Consider the following 22,673-nt stretch of genomic DNA (forward strand, 5'->3'; position numbering starts at 1 on the left):
ATATTGGAACAACATTAGTCCTCTTCTAGTCTTCTGGAATTTCCTGGGTATTCTAAATGAACATCAGTGGGCAGAGATCTCATTAGCCAAGTCTTTTAGGACCCTTGGGTGCAAGTTATCCAAGCTTCCTGGTTGAAAATGGGTTTATCACTAGTAGATGTTGTTTAACGTCCTCCTTGATTACTGGAAAGTCCATCATCCACATGTGATACAAATATATCATCCTTCTTCTTTCGAAATACTGAACAGAAACGTGTATTGAACAGTTCTGCCTTTTTTGCATCATTATTAACAATTTTACCATCTTCATCTAGTAATTGGCCTATGATATTGCTAGGATTTCATTTGTTCCGGATGTATTTAAAAACTCCTTTTTACCAACCTTTGCTCTGATAGCTATGAAGTTTTCCTTGATGTTGTTCGTTTCCCTTATCCATTTTGTGCACTCGATAGCTTCTAATTTATATTATCTATTTCTCCTTTTTTTCATTGTTATATATTGCTTTTTTATTTCTAGTTGCTGCATTTATTTCTCCATTGAATGAGTTTGGACTTTTAGCCAGAGTTGCCATTTTTCAGACTGTGGAATTAAGGATTTTAGGCCATCTAACAAACTCTTCTAAAAGAACTCCCAATTGTAATTCACATTTTTCTGTCTGTTTTCTCCAATCAATTTTAGTCATAATTTTCCTTAGCCTTGGGAAATTTTCTCTTTTTGAAGCAGTGTGTGGGCTTATATTTTATATATAATTTATTTATTTATTACTGATAAGGACTCTCCTTTGTTTGCCCATAATGAACATAATCAGATCAGGATCACTGGTCTTTAGGCAACCACCAACTTCCAGTCCAGTGATTAATTCATCTTTATTTCTCACAGTGAGGTCCAAAATCATTACCTCATGTGGGGTGCGATACCTTTGTGTTAGAAATTTATCATCTATAATTTTTAGAAACTGTAACAATGTAATGTCTTCCAGATTGAAATCTCCCATAACAACCTTTCTTCCACACATTACAGATAGGCGCTTAAGGAATAATTCATTATGTTCTCTGGTTTAATTCAGTGATCTGTAACAGACCCCCACTAGTACCACATCATGGGCATTGTTAGGTTGTAACTAACAAATGAGAAGTGAACCAGTGCTGATTACAGTTAAGGCTTCATTTTAGTCACGGGTAATTTTAGCAAAACCCATGGACAGGTCACGGGCAGTAAACAAAAATTCATGTCCCGTGACATGTCCATGACTTGTACTATATACCCCTGACTAAATCTTGGTGGGGGGGCCCGTGGGTGCTGGGGGGGGGAGCAGCCCGGGACTCTCGCTGTTGCTAGAGAGGGGTGGGCAGCGGCAGCATGCAGCCTGGGACCCCCACTGATGCTGGAGGGGGGGCAGCTGCATGCAGCCGGGACCCCCACTGGTGCTGGGGGGGCAGGCAGGGCTGGCAGGCTCCCTACCTCGCTCCATGTGCTGCCTCCACCCTGAGCGCCGGCTCCGCCCGTGGCCAATGGGAGCTGCGGGGGCAGTGTCTGTAGGCATAGGCAGCGTGCTTGTAGGCATAGGCAGCGTTGCTTCCGGGGAGCCCCCAGAGCCCTCACCCTCTCCCGTGCCCCAACCCCTTGCCGTGAGCCCTGTCCCACACCCAAACTCCTACTGCTTCTGGGGGAGGAGGGTGCGATGGCCAAGACTGCCCCAGTAGCGGCTGGTGCGGCTGGCCCAGGGGCTGCCCGTGCTTCTCAGGCGGCCCCCAGGCCAGCCACACTGGTAACGGAGATCACAGAATCCATGACCTCCGTGACAAACTCGCAGCCTTAATTATAGTTCGTATCTTAGACTCCTCTTGATTTATCAAAGATATATTCTGTTGTTGGTTTTATAGTGGACTGCTTGAAATATTTGCTGTCTCCAAAGCGTTGCAAGGCCAGTTTTGTTTAATTCATTTGCCCATTCATTGTGTGTGGAAAGTTAATAGAGTATTGCATTTTTAATAGCATGGCCTATGAATACTAGGCAGAAGGATGTGTGTTTTGTAAAATGTATGAAACCTATTGTTGATTTTTCTCATCCATATATGTCGCACTGAATGGAGAGGGAGATGATTGATAGTCAACTGCACAATTTTTCAGTTGTGTGTTGTTCTAGTAATCCTTTCAATCACCAACTGGTCGATCGTGATCGACTGGTTGATCCTAGAGGATCTCCCAGTTGATTGCAATCTCCGGTGGTGTAGTGGGGCTGCCGCTAAGGCAGGCTCCCTGCCTGCCCTGGCCCCATGCTGCTCCTAGAAGTGGCCAGCGCAGCCCTGGGGTGGAGGGGCAGGGATCTCCCTCCGCGCACAGCTCCTGCCTGCAAGCACCGCCCCCGCAGCTCCCATTGGCTGGGAACGGGGAGCTATAGCCAATGGGAGCTGTATGGGCGGTGCTTGCAGAGAGGGGCAGTGCGTGGAGCCATGTGCCCCCTGCCGGGCCACAGGGGCATGTTGGCCCCTTCCAGGACCGGCGTGGGGCCGGGGTAGGCAGGGAGCCTGGCTTAGTGGTAGCCATGCTGCGCCACCGACCGGGAGCTGCTGGAGGTAAGTGCTGCCCAGTGGAAGGCCATACCCCAACCCCCAGCTCTGAGCCCCCTCCCAGAGCCAGCACCCCAACCCCCTCCTGCACCCTCCTCCTGCACCCCAAGCCCTGACCCCTCCTCCCAGAGCCAGCACCCTGTACCCCCTCCTGCACCCAGACTCCCTCCTAGAGCTTGTACCCCTCACCACCTCCTGTCCCAGGCTCAGCCCAGAGCGCCCTCCCACACTGCAAACCTCTTGGCCCCAGCCCAGAGCCCACACCCCTCCTGAACCCCAATACCCTACCCCAGCCTAGTGAAAGTGAATGAGGTTGCGGGAGAAGTTTGGTAATGCTGATTTCCCCTAAAGCAGAGAATGCTTCTTTTCTGTCCATCAGATATTGATGGAGATCTGTCTTCCTTTGCCTTAGTGAAACAATTCTAAAAAGGGCATTATTTTAAAATAAATACTTTTTTGTGTATCACTGAGGGTATTTGGAAACACCTGCACTGTTAAACCTTCCAAGCCCTTCTCCTGGGAGTTTGTATTGAAATTATCAGCTAACTTTTATCTATAGAACAGCTAGAGATCTGTTTTAGTGCTACTGAAACAAAGTAACATTTACGAAGACAAAAATGGAAAGGATATGCAGCACAACTCATTCAAATTACAGTGAATTTGATCATTCCTTCCAGAAAGTGGGTAGAAATGAATGATGATGAGGAAGGGTTTGGTGAATAAAGTATTTGAATGATGATGTATTCATACTGATGTTTGTTTTTTTCCAATTTATTCCAGATATGGTGGATGCTTTCAAACCAGAGTATGTGGCTCCCTTAGTTCTTTGGCTTTGCCATGAGACGTGTCAGGAGAATGGCAGTCTGTTTGAGGTGATACTTTTTTGCATTTTAACATGCAATAGGTTTGTTCTTTTGTAACCCAATGCAGTTATAGTCACTCTTCTGGAGCTGCAGTGTTCTTTGAAGTGGTGGCATTCTGTTGTGATAATAATGAAACAGTGGCATACTGTAAAAAGGGTAGCACCAAAAATTAATTTTGTTACGTGTGCCAGATATGCTGGGCAATAGTGAAGTAGTTAAATGTTAATATTAGTAGTAAAATATTCTTTTGTGGCATTAATTTTTGTTAGTGTAGCTGTATTGTGAGGGGAATCTTTATATTGCCCCATCTCATGTGAACAAAAGATTTGTAAATTTCCAGTGCTGGTAGCTTGCAGAATAGAGCTGTCTGTTTATAGCAATGGCCGTCTCCTCCTTCCCCCTCTCCCTTATGGTGCACCAGGCCATATTCCTACCCTTTACTTTCTCTTATTCTGATAACAGATCGGTGAAATGTAGAGAACATTTGATTTCTCTGCACAAAAAAATGCTGGGTGTAAAAGTTATTCACAGACTATACACAGGATCCCTTTTATGTTCTCTCAATGTGCTGACACAGTTAACTGGCTTTATTTTAGAAATTCAGCATCAGCTCTAGAACCTGAAGCTAGTTCTAACTCCATTTGTAAAAAGGAATATAGTTCAAGTTGATACTATCCCTTTAGAAACACAAGCACAGTTATTTTCCAGCACAGCTGTATGTCTCGTATGTTTATGACTGACTTCTATCTGTAATTATTCTCTTACAACTTCACTAGCCTAAAGTTGATGTGATTATATTTTGTTTGTGTAGGATAGGTGCATGTAAGTGTGGGTTTGCATCTCTCCCAAAAATCAAAATCCTAGAAAAGAACTAGTTTTATTGTCATGTCTGATGTAGTTGCATCAGTGCTTTTTTTAGAAAGGGAGGAATTTACACAATTCATATGTGAAACAGGTGCACACAGACCAACTTCCAGATGGGATCAAAGATTTATGATTCTGGTGTGCTTTGAGGCATGCTCTTCAAGCCTCTCTTTTTATTAAAGTAAAGATTGCTTGTTGGCATCAATAGCTTATGGTTTTTTTTCTTTAAATGATGGCATTTTCAGAAATGTGTAAGTGACTTAAAAGCACAAATTCTATTGACAGTCAAAGATTTATTCTCTTAAGTCACTTAGACACATTTTAGAATCCCCATCTAACAGCACATAGGCTGACCACATTTTTAGAATTAAGATCTTGCAAATATTTCTTATAAATGGGCTTGTGCCTTCTCTTGCGATGTATGATGTATGAAGGAGAGTTGGCTAGATCATTGGTTCAGGGCAGTTTCTGTGCCACATGCAGGCCTCAAGCTAGTGTGACTTAAATCTGAATCTCTCCAACAAAATGTGTGTGAGGTATTATGTAGTTTAAAGTGTGCAAATGTTCTGCTTCTCTTTCTTCTCTTCTTCTGTTCCCGTCAAAGTGCCATCTTTTAAATATCTTTACCCAGCCAGTCCTTTTCTTTTCCTTTCTTTTTCTCTCTTTTCTCACTTAATTTTCAGTGTCTCTAATGAAAGAAAATGACTAGGAATCCAGTCTGCTCCTGTGCTGTAATACTTTCCTGTGGAAGGTGTTTGCCATGTTGCTTAGTTCCCCATTGACTCTGCCAGTGGGGCAAAAATGATGCCACAGAGAAGCATTCTATGTGAGCAGCAGTTCCAGAGAATCAGTGATTCTACAGTAAAATGAGTTATAATCCTAGGTACGCAGGCCATTGATGGGATTCACCGATATAGGGCTGTCTATTTCCCAAACAACTATTGAAATCTTATTCATTCTGCTAGCGCACCTAGGCTTAGTAGAAAGTTCTTTGGAAAAATACCACTAATTATAATTAATTTCTGCCAGGTCGCTATGTTCTCACTTATACAAATGCCCTCTAGAGAATGGTTTTGCTTGTTTCCAACACTAAAAGTCTGACTGATTCCTGTGATAAAATCAGATAACGATTTTTTTTCCCACTTGGCAGGTGGGAGCCGGATGGATTGGTAAATGTAAGTAGGCTGTGTTGTAGTAGGTTGATTTAGATTATTTTCTTTTTAATAAAAAAAAAATCTAATATAATTACACACTCTCTCTTCTACAATGACTGTTGATAAAGAAAGCTTTTTCTAGAGGGAGAATTTTGTTGGTCTCTAGTGGGCTGCATATTTTGAATAGATGGGGCAGATTTTAGTACAGGAAATGAGTGCCATAATCCATGTGTGCCAGATCCTCATTTGGTATAAATAGGCACCACTCCCTTGATTTGAATGGACCTGCATTGACTTACACTAGCTGAAGAGGCTTAGTAATGTTAGCTACAAGAGCTAAAGAGTATGTGTGAACACAAGGGGTAGTCTTCATATATGTAGGAGGCACATGCTATTAATCTGTTTTTATGTGTATTCACCTTTAAGTGAATACACATAAAGGTGTGTATAATAAAGGTAAAGACAACACCTGGGCCTCTATTCAACATTCAGTGGCTGATGAGCAAGAGGACAATTTACTTCAGTGTATAAAGATGTCTTAACATTCTTTTCCTCTAGTCATCTTATAACTTATAAAAATGCACGATTATTTTTTTAAAATATACAAAGATTCTCACATTAGAGCTGGTTGAAAAATGAGATTCTCTTTTGAAAACTTTCCTGAAAAATTTGTCCCTGTTTTTAGCTGAAATATTTTGAAATTTTTTGAACAGCTCTGACCAGTATTCTAATGAGATGGACCCTAAGCCATTTCCTCTTCATTAGCAGCCTATTATACTCATTGAACAGGATAAGGGACTGCATAGAACCTTGAAGTGCCCTCCACAAGAGGCAGTTGACCATTCACCCAGAAGTACTCTTTGGTTCCTGTCAAAGAGAAAAGAATGGAGTCTTGCAATAGTCGCTCCATCTGTAAACTTTTCAGTAACAAATCATGGTAAATGGTAGCAGTGGGTGCTGATAGATCTCAGAATATTAACATGGAAACCTGATCATTGTCCATCACCAAGAAAAGGTAGTCAATTAATGAGATCAACTTCCTTGCCATTTCCAAGCTGAGAGATGGATTCATAGTAGTCAAGGAAATTTGTAGCATGCCAGAGCTGGCTTCATTTTAACCATTTTGAAAATTTTTTCTAAAAAGGAAGATTGGAAACATGATGACTATTGGTAAGATTGTCTGTGCCAGAAAGTATCTCCTTGAGTCAGGGTGCTAAAGATCGCTTGCTTTGAGACACTGATCTCTGGCCCTCTCTGTCACTGACATTCTCCATCAACAGTGTTGTACCCTTGTGATTCACCTACAGCTTCCCAAGCCCTTCCACAACCTCAGAGAGTAGCAGTGGTCAAAATCCTATGAAAGCAGAACTTGAATAGACTCCTTAAATTGGTTTATCGTACAAGTGTTCCTTGCCTAGTGAAAAGGAATGTTCAAGAACTGAAATCACATTTACAAACATTTCTGTCGTGTTTTATTGGAATTTAAAATGTCATGGTATGGTTCTTTAAGTGTTAACTAATGGCAAAGACTGTTTTAAATTCAACAACCTGGCACTTGTGAGTTAGATCAGAGAGGTTCTGACCTAGTTTTCTTTCTCCTTTGGGAGGGTTGGAATGAGTTTTAATTATCTCTCAGAAAGCACACTAAGAAATTGAAGGGTTCTGCAGTTTGTCTTGTTGACCACCACCTTGAACTCTGTGATCAATGTCTTCCATTTTCGCTGTTTAATTAGTGCGCTGGGAGCGATCCCTGGGTTCCATTGTCAGGGAGAAGAATCATCCGATGACACCAGAGGCTGTGCAAGATAAATGGGAGAAGATCTGTGACTTTGATAGTGCCAGCAAGCCCCGGACTATCCAAGGTAAAGGAGGTCTTTGGTATAATACAACAGTCTGGGGAAATGAATGCTCTAAGAGAGAGTTTTATAGAAACATCAGGTTTTTATTTTATGCTTTTTAGAAGGGAAAAAAGTCTGTTGAATCAGTTGAACTTCCCCTTCAGCAGTGTCCCATAAATCATTACACACTTCTAGTAGAGTCGGGCCTTTTTAACGCTATTGCTGTGCCTTTAAATGCTTGTCCTCTTCCTCAGGGGTTTCCTAGCTAAGGTGCTCAATTTTGCTATGAGTTCTGTGTTTTACAGTCAGATTAAAGATAACTGTATATTTGGTTGTACACCAATGCATGTAAGAGCAATGTGTTAATAAGGAATGTATTACCTTCTGTACTGGAATCTTGGGTTACTGTTGAAAGTTTAAGTAAGGAAAAGCTTTGGGGTTAGGGACCCTCTGGCATGACACTTGGGCTGCGATCTCCCCAGCCTCCTTATCCTAGATGACTTCTGTCAAAATTCTGCAACTATACCTGTATTCCCGCTTCATGGTTCTCCAAGGGCATCCACTCTAGGCTCCCAACTCCTCTCTTGGACAGAGGCCTGCATCTCTCTTCCCTCCTAATGGGCTTTTCTAGGCTGCGCAGTTCCCTGCACTAACTTTATTTCCAGAAAGCCAGACTGCCTAAACAGGCCAGCATCTGCACTTTGCTTTCTCTTCAGAGGCTATGAACGTCATTGCTGGCAGTTATAACTTACCAAGCAGCCCTTTATAAGCAAGCACATTTATTCTTAAGATGAAAACATTACAGAGAAAACATATTAAAAACAATAAAAGTTTCTCTGTGTGCTAACAGCTTATTAGAGGTCACCCATTGGTCTTTATGGGGCTTCCGTAAGCCAAAGTCCTTCCAAAATCCCAAGAAGGATTGGGCCCCCATTGTACAGATGGTCCTGTCCATTTGCTGGATCAGAAAGAAGGGCATGAATCAATTTAAACACAGTCCTTTCTTTGTCTGATGATCTCTGGAGAATCCCTTTTGAACTAGTATATGTGAGCCTCTACTGGTGGTGGTTCTTCTCCGGAGGTATTGCAACCTGAGTGAATATGCCTAATCACTCCCCATTGTGCTTACTGGAGGAACTGTGGTCATCTTCCACCATGGAATTACATAGAATCCCTAGCCCACAATGATACAGTAATATATCCTAAAGATATTGTGGGAGATTGCCATAGCTGTCACAATTTCAGCTTCCCTTTGATGATCCACCTGACTCCACTGCCTCTTGCTTCATCTCCCTTGTTTCCTGATTTGACCGGCAGCTCCAGACCCTATGTACCATGTTAGTCACTGTCTCAACCCTGGTCTTTACAAAGCTCCTCTCTATGATGGCCACATTATCCTTTTCCAGTATTGCTCCCTGTCCTCCTCTCCTCCCTTTCTGGCCAAGAGCGTACTAATTTCTTCAGGGACAAAATTGGCACTATGCAGCAAGAGCTCTCGTCCCTCTGCCTAACCTTCATTCTACCCATTGCCTCTGCTATTTCACTCCAGTGTGACTCTGGTACTTTCCTGCTGCCTACCTCTAATCAATCCCTCATTCTGCTCCACCTCCCCTTCCATCTTCTGACTTTTCTCCTCCCCCATACTCTCATCCTTCTGTCTGTCTTACTCTCTCTCGGATGGCTTTTTCTCTCATCCTACAGATGCCTATTGTATATCTTTTCCAAAATGAAATTTCCTTTGACCCCGCCCCCCCATCTGCCTATCCAACAATCATGTTCCTTCTTTCCATTACTTCTAAGTTTTCTAAGTGTGAAATGTATATCTGTTACTTTGTTTTCTTCTTCTCTTAGTATTGAATGTTGTTCTGACAGTGTGAATTTTGTTAAAGCACCTTGGGCAGGGTTGGGTGCTTCATAATGGTCTTAGGAATATCTAATTGAAATAAAATAACACTATTATAGGGTGGCCCTGTGGCAGGCTGTGGCATGACAGGTGCATTTCCCTCCTTCTGTCCATGAAAGGAAAATAGTTTCCTAGTGTCTGATATAAAGCTTATCTCTGGGGACAACACATTCATATACATCAGTGCAGTACTTCCCCCAAAACCTAGTAGCAAAACCATTTTCCACAATAAACAAATGCATATAGCAGGTTTTTCCCATTTCCCCTCTGCAGAGATATATCAGCAAGTCATCAGCTCAAGAGTCATTAGCAGCGCTTTGTTCTAAGTTCCTTTGGCCCCTGATCTAGGGACCACTCTCCAGGCCTCCCTATCTGAGGGTGACTTCACTTTCTACAATCCTTCACTCAGGTCTTTGCCCCAAGGACTCCCATGACTGCTGTGTTCCACTCCTCAAGGCCTCACTCCCTGTTAGTCCTGTCTCTGTTTGGGTGATGCACCCTTCTGCAGCAACCTTTTTGCTTATGGGCTTGGCTTCCCCTGTCAAACTGGATCTTCCGCTTTTCCAAACTCAGTTCTCATCAATAGCTTTCCTCCAAGCTCTTCACTAGCAGCTTACAGTTGATGCTCTCTTTCCAAACTCAGCTCTCTCCCAGCAATGCCTGTCAGCTCTTCTTTTCTGCTTCTCTTTCCTCTGTGTCTCAGGCAGCTCTCATCTGCCCCTTTTCTGACTGACTCTATCTGTGCTCTAAGGCAACTCTGAGTCACCAGTTCTCTCTCCCCTCTAGAGAGGCGGCCCAAGTGCCAACTTTAAGCCCCAGTCAGGAGTCAGCTGACTAGTCACTGGCCTCTTTCCTCTTAAATGACCCATGTCGCCCTGTGACAAAAACTCTATTGGATCCCTAGCTTCTCCCCATCCACTCCAGTGAAATATCTCTTACTAATAGCTAATGACCTTCCCCTGTCCTTGTCCAAGAACTTTTTCTGTGCTCTCTTCCCGGAATTACTTTCAGCAGAGTCAGCCGCTCTTGACTGCTCTTGTTCTGTCCCATATACAAGCTCTCACCAAATCGTGTTGCTCTTTTCCTTTATGCTATCCCCAGAATCGGTGTCTTCCTTGTAACTCCTATCATAGAAGCCCACATCTATGCCTTGGTCATCTCTTGCCACAGCTACTGCAGCAACTTACTCTCTGGCCTCGTCACAGCTCATCTTGGGCACCACACTAGTCTACGTAACATTTTCCCCCAGCTGATCTCATGTCACTTCCTTCTTGGGATCACTTCTCTTACTTTCTTCAGAAATACAAAGCTGGCAGGAGCTATTAAGAGCCAAGTGAGATTGTTTTTTCGTTCAGTCCCAGCCCTGTCAAATCTCCCTCCTTGAGTTAGTAATGCCTATATTTTAACATGCTTATACATTGATTTTATAACTTCTGCTGCCACACTGGTTTTTATAACTTCTCTTCAGATTGATACAGCTATTTATTTAGTACCCATCTTGTTCCCATAATATAAGAACTAGGGGCCACCAAATGAAATTAATGGGCAGCAGGTTTAAAACAAATAAAAGGAAGTTCTTCACACAGCGCACAGTCAACTTGTGGAACTCCTTGCCTGAGGAGGTTGTAAAGGCTAGGACTATAACAGTTAAAAGAGAACTGGATAAATTCATGGAGGTTAAGTCCATTAATGGCTATTAGCTAGGATGGGTAAGAAATGTGTCCCTAGCCTCTGTTTGTCAGAGGGTGGTGATGGACAGCAGGAGAGAGATCATTTGATCATTACCTGCTAGGTTCACTCCCTCTGGGGCACCTGGCATTTGCCACTTTCGGTAGACAGGATACTGGGCTGGATGGACCTTTGGTTTGACCCAGGACAGCCGTTCTTATGTTCTTATGTACCATACGTTTGCTCAGCACTGTACAAAACATAGAAAATCATAACTTCTGCCCCCCAAGGAGCTTGCAGTCTAAACCAGACAGAATTTAATATTTTATATTGATGGAAAAAAGTATTAACCCAAAGTACTATTGTTTAACACAAGTAAATATATTAAACCTAGAAATTCTTGGATGAGCAGAAAACCATTTGTTCATTGGTGTTCCAAAAAAGTTGTATGATCTGCAATTCTCCTGCAAATCAGCATAATGCATACAATATATTTTTCAGGGTATTTCACTTTGGACAAATACAAAATAAGAGAAACGGATACAAAAAGCAGTATAGTATACCCTATTAGTACTTAACTATATTGCATTTGCTAAAGTTGAAGATGTCTCAGTAACATTTTTCTCTCACACCCCAATGTCATCTTCTGCTTTAGTGTGGTGTTATGAAAAGGACTGTTATGTTAAAAATTCAGCAGCATGAAGATACAGGTGTAGCTGGGCTTTGAATGAGAGAATGAGCCCTTGTTTAATCTCTCATATCTGTGAGAATTAGCAAAAGAATTAAAGAAAACTCTGAAGAAATTTGATAGGTCAATAAATTTAATTTTTCAGTATGATACATTAGACAGTTTTTTCCCCAGTATTTTCCCAGAAAGTTTTCCCCTAGCATGAAAGTCCCCTCTGTAGTGCCTAAAGGCATCCAACTGTTAAATAAGGGAAATGAATTAGAATATTTACATTAAAAAAGTACTTTATATATCTGCAAGTTCAAGTGCTCCCAAAAGATTTCATTAAAAACTATTACCAGTATTAATTTAAGAAATTGGATGCTGTGAAAAAGCAATTACGTACTAAAAATTATATGCAATTAAAAAAAAATACGAATTAGCTAAAGCATTTACCTTTAATTTGCAAGAATATCCCATAATCAGAGATGTGTAGCTTGACTCAGCACAAAAATAATTTGGGAATTCTGAATGAGTGATCTGACTTTAATTCCTTCTAGATTATAAGGGGTTGAAGTTTGTGCGTCATGTCATTTGAAAGGTAATTTTCCTTACATTTGTAATAATCTTTAGGACTGGACCTACAATTTTGGCATGAGTTAGTTGTGATTTCTATATAGCTATTACACATAAAAAAGGTTTTTTTAGACTTCTTAGAACAACATTATTTTACAAAGAAACTCTTAGTGGAACGCATTAATTTTTAATATAAACAAATTAAATATTCAGTACCTATTATTTGGATGGTAACTCATTTAGGCCCTAATCTAGCAAAACACTTAAGCATATGCTAAAGTTAAGCACATGTTTAAGTGGTTTGCTGGATCAATGTCCTAGTGCATATGCACTGAATTCTGTGAATAACTGCAGGGAGCTATCTCAGATGAGCTTCACATACTAGAGATAATCTCATAAGGCAAAGCAAATCTGACTGGGTTTTCTAAAATCATTCTAAGTAAAAATTTCCCAATTTGCCTTCCACCATTCTGTAATGTGTTTAGAAAGTTTTTTCCAGTTTTAATTTGACTCCTAATACTTGATGGGTAAATCAAGTCACTGAAGGAAAAGAGCAGTCTAGTTGTTTCTGGATGTGGTTATCTAGGTTTTGCTGTTTTTTTTTTTTTTTAATTGTTGGTGATGTTTTTAAACAGCCAGACCATTATCAGGGAGTGGCCAATCACTTTTGTTTATCTTACTAATTCTTTCCCCCCCTACATTATTTTTGTTGTTTGTTTGTGTTGCACTACTGCTTAGAGGACCAAAGGGCTCAGTTGTGCTAGTCTCTGTAGAAACGTGATGGTCCTTGCCTCAAAGAGTTTACAGTCTTACTAGACAAGATAACGAGTGGGGAAGGGGATATAACATACAAGCAGAGTTAACAGCCTGATGGTGTGCCAGCATGATGATGTTCTGTGCTTTTTTCCCCTTTTTTGGATTTTTTGAATTAAATAATTGCTGGGACTTTTAATTTTATTTATTTAAATGTATTCTAGGGCAGGGTGAGTGTGGGAAAGAATAGTCAGAGGAGGAAGGTGAGATAGGAGTGTGGAGGGCAGTTGAATGAGACCAAGGTGTAGAGCAAGGATCAACAACCTTTGGCACACACCCCGCCAGGATAAGCACCCTGGCGGGCCGGGCCGGTTTGTTTACCTGCCGCATCCGCAGGTTGGGCCGATCGTGGCTCCCACTGGCCGTAGTTTGCCGCTTCAGGCCAATGTGGGCGGCGGGAAGCAGTGGCCAGCACATTCCTCGGCCCGCGCTGCTTCCCACAGCCCCCATTGGCCTGGAGTGGCGAACTGCAGCCAGTGGGAGCAGCGATCGGCCGAACCTGTGGACGCGGCAGGTAAACAAACTGTCTGACGGGCTGCGTGCCAGAGGTTGCTGATCCTGGTGCAGAGACTGAGAGGGAGAGGGTGGGTTGTAACTGGAGCTGGCAGCTGATGAGCAGACAAAGAAAGTAAGTGATCAGCAAAAACTGCAGAAAGCCATCTGATACTAGACTGCCTGGTCTTCTTTGGTGTCTGGGGCAAGGACCATGAGTTCTCCTCCTACCAGTTTAGATTTCAGATATTCTGTTTACTGTTTAGTGTATAAATAACCAGTATTTCCCTTTTTTAAGAAAAGAAAAAAGCACTAAGTTTGAAACCAGATCATACGCGCTAACTTACACCCCACATAACCTTGATGAAGTTGAGTGTTCTGTTCTGTTGCATTAAAATCTCCTCCCACACTCAGTTTATGAGGAACAAAAGGATGATGACATACTTTCAACATGATGATATAATTTTAACATGAAAAATTTTGTTGCCACTAGGCAACACACTCAAATTCTGGATTAATTTATGTCTTTGAGCTTCTGCATGGGCAGAAATATTTTCCTTCTAAAGGTCATTACATGGCAAACGTGGTTTTTTTTTTTTTTTTTAACTTATGTCTTTTACAGCACCCAAAGTGAGCTAGTGACCTCACCAAATAGCTAACTGGCACATGTCTGAGCCTCAAAGAGCGTATTGTCTGCTTCCATATATGGCACAACAAAGAGGGTAATCACACTCTGGGATGAGATTGTGAGAGGAAAGGCAGTGGTCCCAGCAATAAGATTACACAATTGGTCCGCAAAGGTGTGTCCACAGCACAGCTAAACACTTTTACAAAACACCTTTTACTAAATACAAATAACATTTTTTTTATTAAGCATGTTAGTTAATTCTCAGCTTTGTGTATATGTGGCAGAACTGGGCTGATTATCCTGTGGCCTAGCACATGACCCCAGTGGCCTGTCCCCATTCTCTGGAGACACCAGATGGTGTAGGAGCTCCCAAGTTTCTGGATGGGGGGTGGAGAGAGAGTTGGGCGGGGCAGACACAAGGTTGCATGAGCAACTATAAATCTGGCATCTCCTAACTTTCAAGAGCTTGACTTTGCAACCTAAATAATATGCTTTTAATCTTTTTATATATATATATATATGTGTATGTATATGTAATTTATGGAGTGCCAGCCATATGCTAAGAATAGAGCTAGAAACAAAGAAACAGTTATTCTTCTGAAGTAAGAATTAATTATTATATAATACAAAGTAGTTTACTTTGAAATGTGTGTTAATTTTAATGTTTTTGATGTAGTAATGTCTTTTTCAATTTGACAATCTGTTAATTCACATGATGATAACATTCACAAGACACTTAAATATAAAATATCGGACATTTAATGTAATCTAATTTCCTCGGAGTCTTGGTTGGATGCATTGAAAATGTAACCTTGCATAAGAGGAATGAGTCATGTCTGGTCAATTGCTAAAATATCATTGTAAATCTAATGTTGTAGGTGGGACTGCTGTTTCCTATGCCAGGCAGCAGCAGGTCAGTGGAGATTAAAGTGAATTAATGTGTTGAGACACCGCAGTTGCACACTGCTGTAGCAGTACTTTTAGAAAATGGGAGGAATATTGGTCAGTTGTGGGGTTCTTGACTATAAGTTTAGCGAGCAAACTGCTCACAACATTGAAATTGATCCTTTATTTAATATAGTGTTCTTTTAAAAACAAAGCAAAAGCACCCTCCATTCTCACATCTGATTGCAGTGATAATATTTTAATGGCCTACTTAAAGCCTTTCAGACATCTGAAGAGCATCTTTTAAAAGCGATCTTGTTTTTAAACAGTCATGAAAAACATACTGAAAAATATATATTAACTTACACTTGCTACTGTGAAATAAATATCTCAAGAAGTTCAGTGCCTAACGGGCATATCTCACACTCTAGATGTCTTCGTTGTGAATTTAAAGAACAGTTAATCAAATTACAAACCCAGCAATCCCCTACAAAAGTCCTTCCCCAAAAGCCAACCTCCATCAAGCCCTCTTTCTCCTCCACTCACCCCCAAAAGATTTGCCTTGCAATGTGCTCTGAAGATGAACAAATCTGATCTGAAAGTTCCCAAGAGAGGATGTAGTTCCAAAGCTGAGGGCCTCTCATTGAGAATGCTCTACCAATTGCCCTTTCAAAGTGGATCCAGGTCAAATGCTGCTGCTGACCACAACTGTGGCAGTAATGCACGGAGACACAAGTATCTCAAATAGACTGATCCCAGGCCATTTAGAATCGTAGAAGTGTAGGACTGGAAGGTACCTCAGTAGGTCATCTAATCCAGATCCCTGCACTCAAGGCAGGACTAAGTAATAACTAGACCATTCCTGACAGGTGTTTGTCTAACCTGTTCGTAAAAACCTCCACAACCTCCCTAGGCAATTTGTTCCAGTGTTTAGCTACCCTGACAGTTAAGAGGTTTTTCCTAATGTCCAACCTAATCCTGCCTTGCTGCAATTTAAACCCATTGCTGCTTGTCCTATCCTTGGAGGTTTAGGAGAACAATTTTTCACCCTTCTTGTAACAACCTTTTACGTACTTGAAAACTGTTATCATGGACCCCCTCAGTCTTCTCTTCTATAGACGAAACAAACCCAATTTTTTCAATCCTTCTTCATAGGTCATGTTTTCTAGACCTTTGATCATGTTTGTTGCTTCCTTTGGACTTTCTCCAATTTGTCCACATCTTCCCTGAAATGTGGCACTCAGAACTGGACACAATAATCAGTTGAGGCCTTATCAGTGCAGAGTGGAAGAATTACTTCTTGTGTCTTGTTTACAGCACTCCTGGTGATACATCCCAGAATGATGTTCACTTTTTTTTTGCCATTAGTGTTACACTGCTGAAATAGGGCTTTATGGTGGGGGGGGGGAACCCAAATCACTAACCTTAAAATTTCATCCAGACACCAATAAGTGAAGATTCCCAAAGCACAGGTATCATGTGCTCCAGCCAAGATGCACCACTTAAAAGATGGGCTTCACCATTCTGTACCAGCATAAGTCTCCAGATGCTTAATGCATAATTCCATATAAAATGCATATCAGGAATCTCATTTTAAGATAATGTCAGCATGAATCATGGTAGCAAGGTTCTCATCTGAAAAACTGATTCGGTCTTCTAGCTAGAGGCAAATGGGAGGGGCATTCTGTGGTTGGTTAGCAGCTGCTGGTGAAACAAAACCACCCCCAGATTTGCAAATTCTAGTAACATTTGAGAGAGACACACCCTCCCTAAGAGAGGCACAAACAATCCTTTTGATAGCTTTAGGGTTGCCTTTACCCAAACTAGCCACCATTTCCCATTGGATCTGAAGCTACAGTCTGCCTCCAGCAAATATGGCCACCACGTCACATTGTTTCCAAGGGGGTTGAGGCTAAGCTACTCTCTAGAAAGATGGTGGCACCTCAGACACTATGTGAGGACCAGGCAGAGGACAGGAGACTGTGAAGGTGCTGGGAATCAGAGTGGGGGGCAGGTGTTGAGGGGTGAGTTGGGAAGCAGGACAGGAAACTGATAGGGTGGGTGCAGAAGAATATGGGGGCACAGGGCAGGTTGAGGGGGCTGCTAGAGAATGTGGTGGGGAGAAGACTGTGAGAGGGTGAGGGAAGGAATTACTGGGGACAAATGAGTGTAAGAAGCAAGGGAAGAACAGGAGACTGGGTGGCAAATTTCTGGGAATTTCAGTGGGGCAGTTCCCTATCTTACCTAGTTAGAGGGAGATAAAGAGCAAAAGAGTGGACATTTCTCCCCCCACCCCCACCCCAGGGGATAGGAGAGGTTAAGATCCTTCTGAGCAATGAGCCTGGAGGCCTGCATTTGTGTGTACCTCTAAGGTTGAATTCTGTACCTGCGGGGATCATGCACAAATAGGAGGACGATAGCTTCCTCTAAGAGTGAAAAAATCAGCAGGAAGGAGAAGAATAGTAATTTTTAAAAATCTCTTCTTAAGCCAATCTCATGATCTTTTGGAGACTGGTTTTTGAATGTTTGGTATTGGGATTACTGATTTTATCCAGATTGAGTTTCTGCCAGCAAGTGCTCATCAGTGCCTGAATCTCACCCAGGCATGGAGCCTGGCATTGAGCAGCCCTTGCTGGGTCAGGTGAGACAGGCAGAGAGATGGTCATGCTTTCAGCATTCTGAACATATACAACATATACTTTGTACTAACCCACTTTGTTGTGCAGTAATCTGCCTCTTGAAATCATGACATTGCTCTTGCTGTTTACCCCAGCTTGCACAGGAGGATGATTGATAGAAAACATGATTTTAGAATACCCAAAGAAATAAGTATACAGAGGAGAAAATGTGCACTAATTATCAAATTCTGTCTTTTGACAAAATTAGTAAACAGTGTGCAAGATGTCTTCTCTTAACATGTTAGTGCTGGGGAAGTTGAATTTAATATACAATTATGGAATTGGTTGCCTGACCAGGATAATGTTGTATAGCACCAGCTATTTGTTCCAGACACATGCTTGAAATAAATATTGTTTCCTTCCTCATATGAATCACAGCTCATTACTTAGTGCAGAGCCAGTAGAACACCTGTAGGATGTAATTGCCACACATGGTTTGTAGGCATCAGTAAGGTACAGAACTAAAATCTGTTTAGAGAAATCTGTATATATTGACTCACCCCTGTCCCCATTTTTTATTTTTCCCATATGTCATTGAAAGAAGGATCTACTTTTGCAGGGTTCTTTGGCAATTTTTAAATCATTTGTTCCCTTTTGTTTGTTCCAGAGTCGGTAAGCATACTGAATGATGTGCTAAGTCAAATAGAATCTGAAGGAGTTTCCATGAATCCCACAAGCTATACTAGATCCGCTTCTTCAGGCTTTGACCCAGTAAGTAAAAATTCTTCTGCAAGGTACTCATCTTGTAGCTATCAAAAGACCCAAAGCAAGGACAAGCTTGCTCACAGCGTGTGATCAGATGCTTTGGCTTGCTTTCTGTAAAGGTCGCTTTTTAGATGTGAACTAGAGCAGAAATAATAAACTCGCGCCCTATTCTCCTCTCATTTTCTCTAATTGGCGGTAGAACTTCTGAAGTTATAAATTAAACTATCAGACTTACCACCTCTTGCACTTTGGAGCATTCAGACACCCTAAATAGGATATTGTTCAGAATGATGGTGAAGACACTACGTCTCTGTTTTTTACCTGACAGACAAGGCTTTTTGTGACGTGCTCTTTTTCTTATCTTTCACATGGCTGATTTACCCCACCCACAAGTTCTAGGTGGGATGAGCTGTCTATTATGGTGCTAACTATTTCATTAGTGTTGGTCTTTAATCATGATTGTTTATTGAGCTGTCCACTGTAATGTTGTTTTTCTTTGAAATACTGCATAGTGTAATTTGCAGGATGCGGTTCTTTATTGCCATATATTCTACGATGATATAGACAGGGCATCCTTACAGTATATTTATTGTTATGGAATATATTTAAAGGGAAAAAAACAAATACCATTCAGTTCCAGAAATATCTTCCCTGTGACATGGCATGTAAGTAGGGCTGTTGATAAATTGCAGTTAACTCACGTGATTAACTAAAAAAAAATTAATCGCGATTAAAAAAGATTAATTGCAATTAATCGCACTGTTAAACAATAGAATACAAATTAAAATTTATTAAATATTTTGGATGTTTTTCTACATTTTCATATATATTGTATTTTGTTTGCAATTGAAATCAAAGTTTATATTTTTGATTATAAATATTTGCACTCTAAAAATGATAAAAGAAATAGTATTTTTCAATTCACCTCATACAAGTACTGTAGTGCAATCTCTTTATCATGAAAGTGCAACTTACAAATGTAGGGGTCTTTTTTGTTACATAATTGCACTCAAAAACAAAACAATGTAAAACTTCAGCACCTACAAGTCCACTCAGTCCTCCTACTTGTTCAGCCAATCGCACGATTAATTTTTTGGATCGCGTGATTAATTTTTTTGGATCACTTGACAGTCCTACATGTAAGTAATCATAGCAAGGTTGTTAATATATTACGTTCCAGCTATATGATGATTGTACCTGCAGAAAGTAAATTGAAATCAAATACTACATAGCATTTAACTTTGAATTATACTATATATTTTTAATCCACAGAGCAAATATGTCAGCCAAAAGTTGCCCACAGTGGTGTATAATTATACTCACTTGCAACCGATTTTGTACGCTCTTGGTGTGGGAATGTCAACCCAGGATCCAGACCATCTAAAATTTGTTTTTGAAGGCAGTGAAGAGTTCTGTTGTTTACCTACCTTTGGAGTCATCCCAGCTCAGGCATCTCTGTGGGATGGTGGACTTTCTAGTGTTCCAGGACTCAACATTGACTTCACAAAGGTATGTATGATTTAGACATTGCAATTTATTTTGTGATGCATGCTATATAAATTGACTGTAATTGAAATGGCTCAGTATATACACCAAAACTTCAGAGATCGCTGTTGTTCTAGAAAGAGAAAAAGTAACAGGCTCTGATTTCTTGCAACCCAGGGAAAAACTTGTATTGAAATGAGTTACCTACCTCTCTGGTATAGAGTTCATGTTTTTTTTTATTTTTTTTTTTTTATTTTTTTCCCCTAAGCTGCTTATGAATCACATGTATCTCTCTATCTTTTTTTTTTTTTTTTTTTTTTTATTTTTTTTTTTTTTTTTTCCCTTAACTTCTTTTAAAAAACATGTTTTTCTCTCTCTCTTTTTTTTTTTTTTAAAGTGGGAATCTTGCTTGAAGAGCAGCATCCTCTTTATTAAAAACCAAAAATCTTTATCTAGCTTTGACTTCTTTTTTGTTAATGGAGGGATTTTATTTTTGAGCAATTTCTTTTGCTCTTTCCAGGGATGAAGCTCTCTACCATAGATAATCTAGAAAGCAAGTACAGTAGGTGTAATCTTTGCTTTTTTTATTTAGTTGACAATGTACAGCAGTGCACACACTCTTCAAACTGTGTGTATCTACATATATCTATGTAAACATTTAGCTATATATATATATGTATATTAAACAAGTATAAATTATATAAAGCTGCATTCTTCAAGAATATGATGGCATAAGAAATTTAGTATTTCATAGCTGAAATACGATTTTTAAAAAGCTTCAAAATGTAAGATTTACAGCATTTTCCGTACTGGGACTGTGGTCTGCATAAAAACTAAAGAAAGCTGTATAAATGGCTCTGTTATTTTTGTCACTATCCTGCCACCCCCTGAGTTTTTTTCATAGCTGTCTTGACTTCAAACTCTGAGGTTTCCTTTAAAAAGCAAACAAACAAAATCCAAACACCAGATGGCCAAACCCCTAACATTATGTATGTATTGAACCAGAATCACTGCTGCTGGCTTTTGTGGACTGCACATGGGATGTCCTGTTGTGTTTGTGAGAAGCTAAGGAAAAAACATAGTGCTCCATAAAACAGAGGGAGGCCCCCTCAAAAGGTTGTAGTGTCTATTATTCTTACCATGTTCTTCACATAGGCTATGGGAAGAAGAGCAACATACCATTATCCGCATCCTGGGAATGGTGGTATAGAGCCAAATGTTATCATCCCTCTCTCGTTGATCCCATACATTAAAGTAAATTACAGTCAAAAGGCTCTTTGGTCATCTCCCCTGCAGTGTTTTTTGTCTTCAAATTCCATGCATTACAAATCTGAGTGGTTGTTACCCCATCTAGTAACACTGAACATTCAAAGCACCGAATTATAGCTGGGATATTTGTTAAAACATTTTTTAAAAGGTCTACTTTTACACCTGAACTATTTTTTAAAGTAATTTTAAACCTAGGAACTTGGTGTTATTCAGTGAAATCACATTGCTTAGCATGAAATCTGCTGCTAATTGAGAATCTATAATAGATGCTCAGAAGGAGTGAATGAACGGTTAATCATAACTGTTTGGTGCTGGACGTTATGAAAACTGGATTCCACTTCAGAAGTTTTGTCAGTGATTAAAAGGATAGCATAAATATGCTGGAAATATTTTAACATTTACTTAAAATTTAGGAAATCTGACATTTTCACTGCTATCCAGCTCATTGACATTCTGTTTTGAATGCACTTCCTTTTAAGATGATTTCTAAGGTTAGAAAAGAAGTTCTGCAGCTTGGAGTGTTCAAATCTTTAGTAATGGGAAATGCTTATAAATTGATGTGTGTGTAGGCTCATGCTAACTGATTTATTCTGTTTGAGTTATTGACACATGATGGGGTAGACGACAGAGATTAACCTGGCAATAAAATTGCCCATATTTATCTTTTTGATGGCTTCTTCCTAATTAGAATTTTAGAAAAATAGAAATGTAGGGCGGTAAGGGACCTGAAAAGATCAAGTCAATCTGCCTTGGCTGAAGCAGGATTAAGTATACATTGACAATCCTTGACTGGTGTTTGCTAACCTGTTCTTAAAAACCTCCAAGGATGGGGATTCACCGCCTCCCTTAGGTAACCTGTTATGGTACTGAACTATCCTTGTAGTTAGCAAGTTTTTCCTTAATATCCAACCTGGATCTCCCCATGCTCAGTATGTTCAACGAAAATACTGTGTGATTGTAAGTCAGGACTGATTGTGGAAGGCTGCTTGATTTTAGGCTGTTACCAACAACTTCCAAAGATGAGTGTGTCAAAATAATTCCTACACTCAAAGTAATATAACAAAATATTCTGAAATAATGAACTCGTCAATTTTGACTGGTATTTTTATAGCCTTGGTGCAGCTAAAAATATCCAGGTGTGGAAAGAACTTGATATAATTTCTCACTGCTCTATTTTGTAGCAATATGTTTTCATTCTGAACACATTTCCAAAATATCTGTATCTACATATTTGCTTATGACAGGGACGGGGGAAGTTGTGGCAAATGATACTGATTGTCATTATAGTGCTGCTTATCTTTACACAGCTACTGCATGGTGAGCAATATCTGGAGTTGTATAAACCGCTTCCAACCTCAGGTCAGTCCTTTACTCTGATGGTTTCATATTCACCATGACAGCACTTCACTTTTCTTTTGTATCAGCATTACATAAGGAAATACGGATACATTGTTTTGAACTGGTTTCTGTTGCAAATTTACTCTATTTTGTGTGTGTGGCTTTATCATACTGGTGTTGGAACTTTCCAATCAGCTGTCCTGTTAAAAAAAAAATCTGATCAGATGGTGCTTTTTTTTTTTTTTTTTTTTTTTTTTTTTTTTTTTTTTTTTTTTT

At 40.3% G+C, this 22,673-nt stretch overlaps 1 protein-coding gene across 1 annotated transcript in view; it reads left to right on the forward strand.

Annotated features, from left to right (window-relative positions):
- The window catches only part of HSD17B4 (hydroxysteroid 17-beta dehydrogenase 4), a 114,681-nt gene that overhangs the window by 26,182 nt on the left and 65,826 nt on the right, over nucleotides 1–22,673 (forward strand). Inside the window, exons 9-14 of the mRNA XM_024194445.2 lie at nucleotides 3,352–3,443; nucleotides 5,449–5,473; nucleotides 7,186–7,314; nucleotides 18,208–18,311; nucleotides 19,578–19,814; nucleotides 22,367–22,418. Coding sequence (XP_024050213.1) covers nucleotides 3,352–3,443; nucleotides 5,449–5,473; nucleotides 7,186–7,314; nucleotides 18,208–18,311; nucleotides 19,578–19,814; nucleotides 22,367–22,418 — 639 coding nt within the window. The remainder of the gene's footprint in view (nucleotides 1–3,351; nucleotides 3,444–5,448; nucleotides 5,474–7,185; nucleotides 7,315–18,207; nucleotides 18,312–19,577; nucleotides 19,815–22,366; nucleotides 22,419–22,673) is intronic.

The sequence above is a fragment of the Terrapene carolina genome, unplaced genomic scaffold, assembly GCF_002925995.2.
Source record: "Terrapene carolina triunguis isolate 2854851 unplaced genomic scaffold, T_m_triunguis-2.0 Scaffold69, whole genome shotgun sequence".
Lineage (NCBI taxonomy): Eukaryota > Metazoa > Chordata > Testudines > Emydidae > Terrapene > Terrapene triunguis.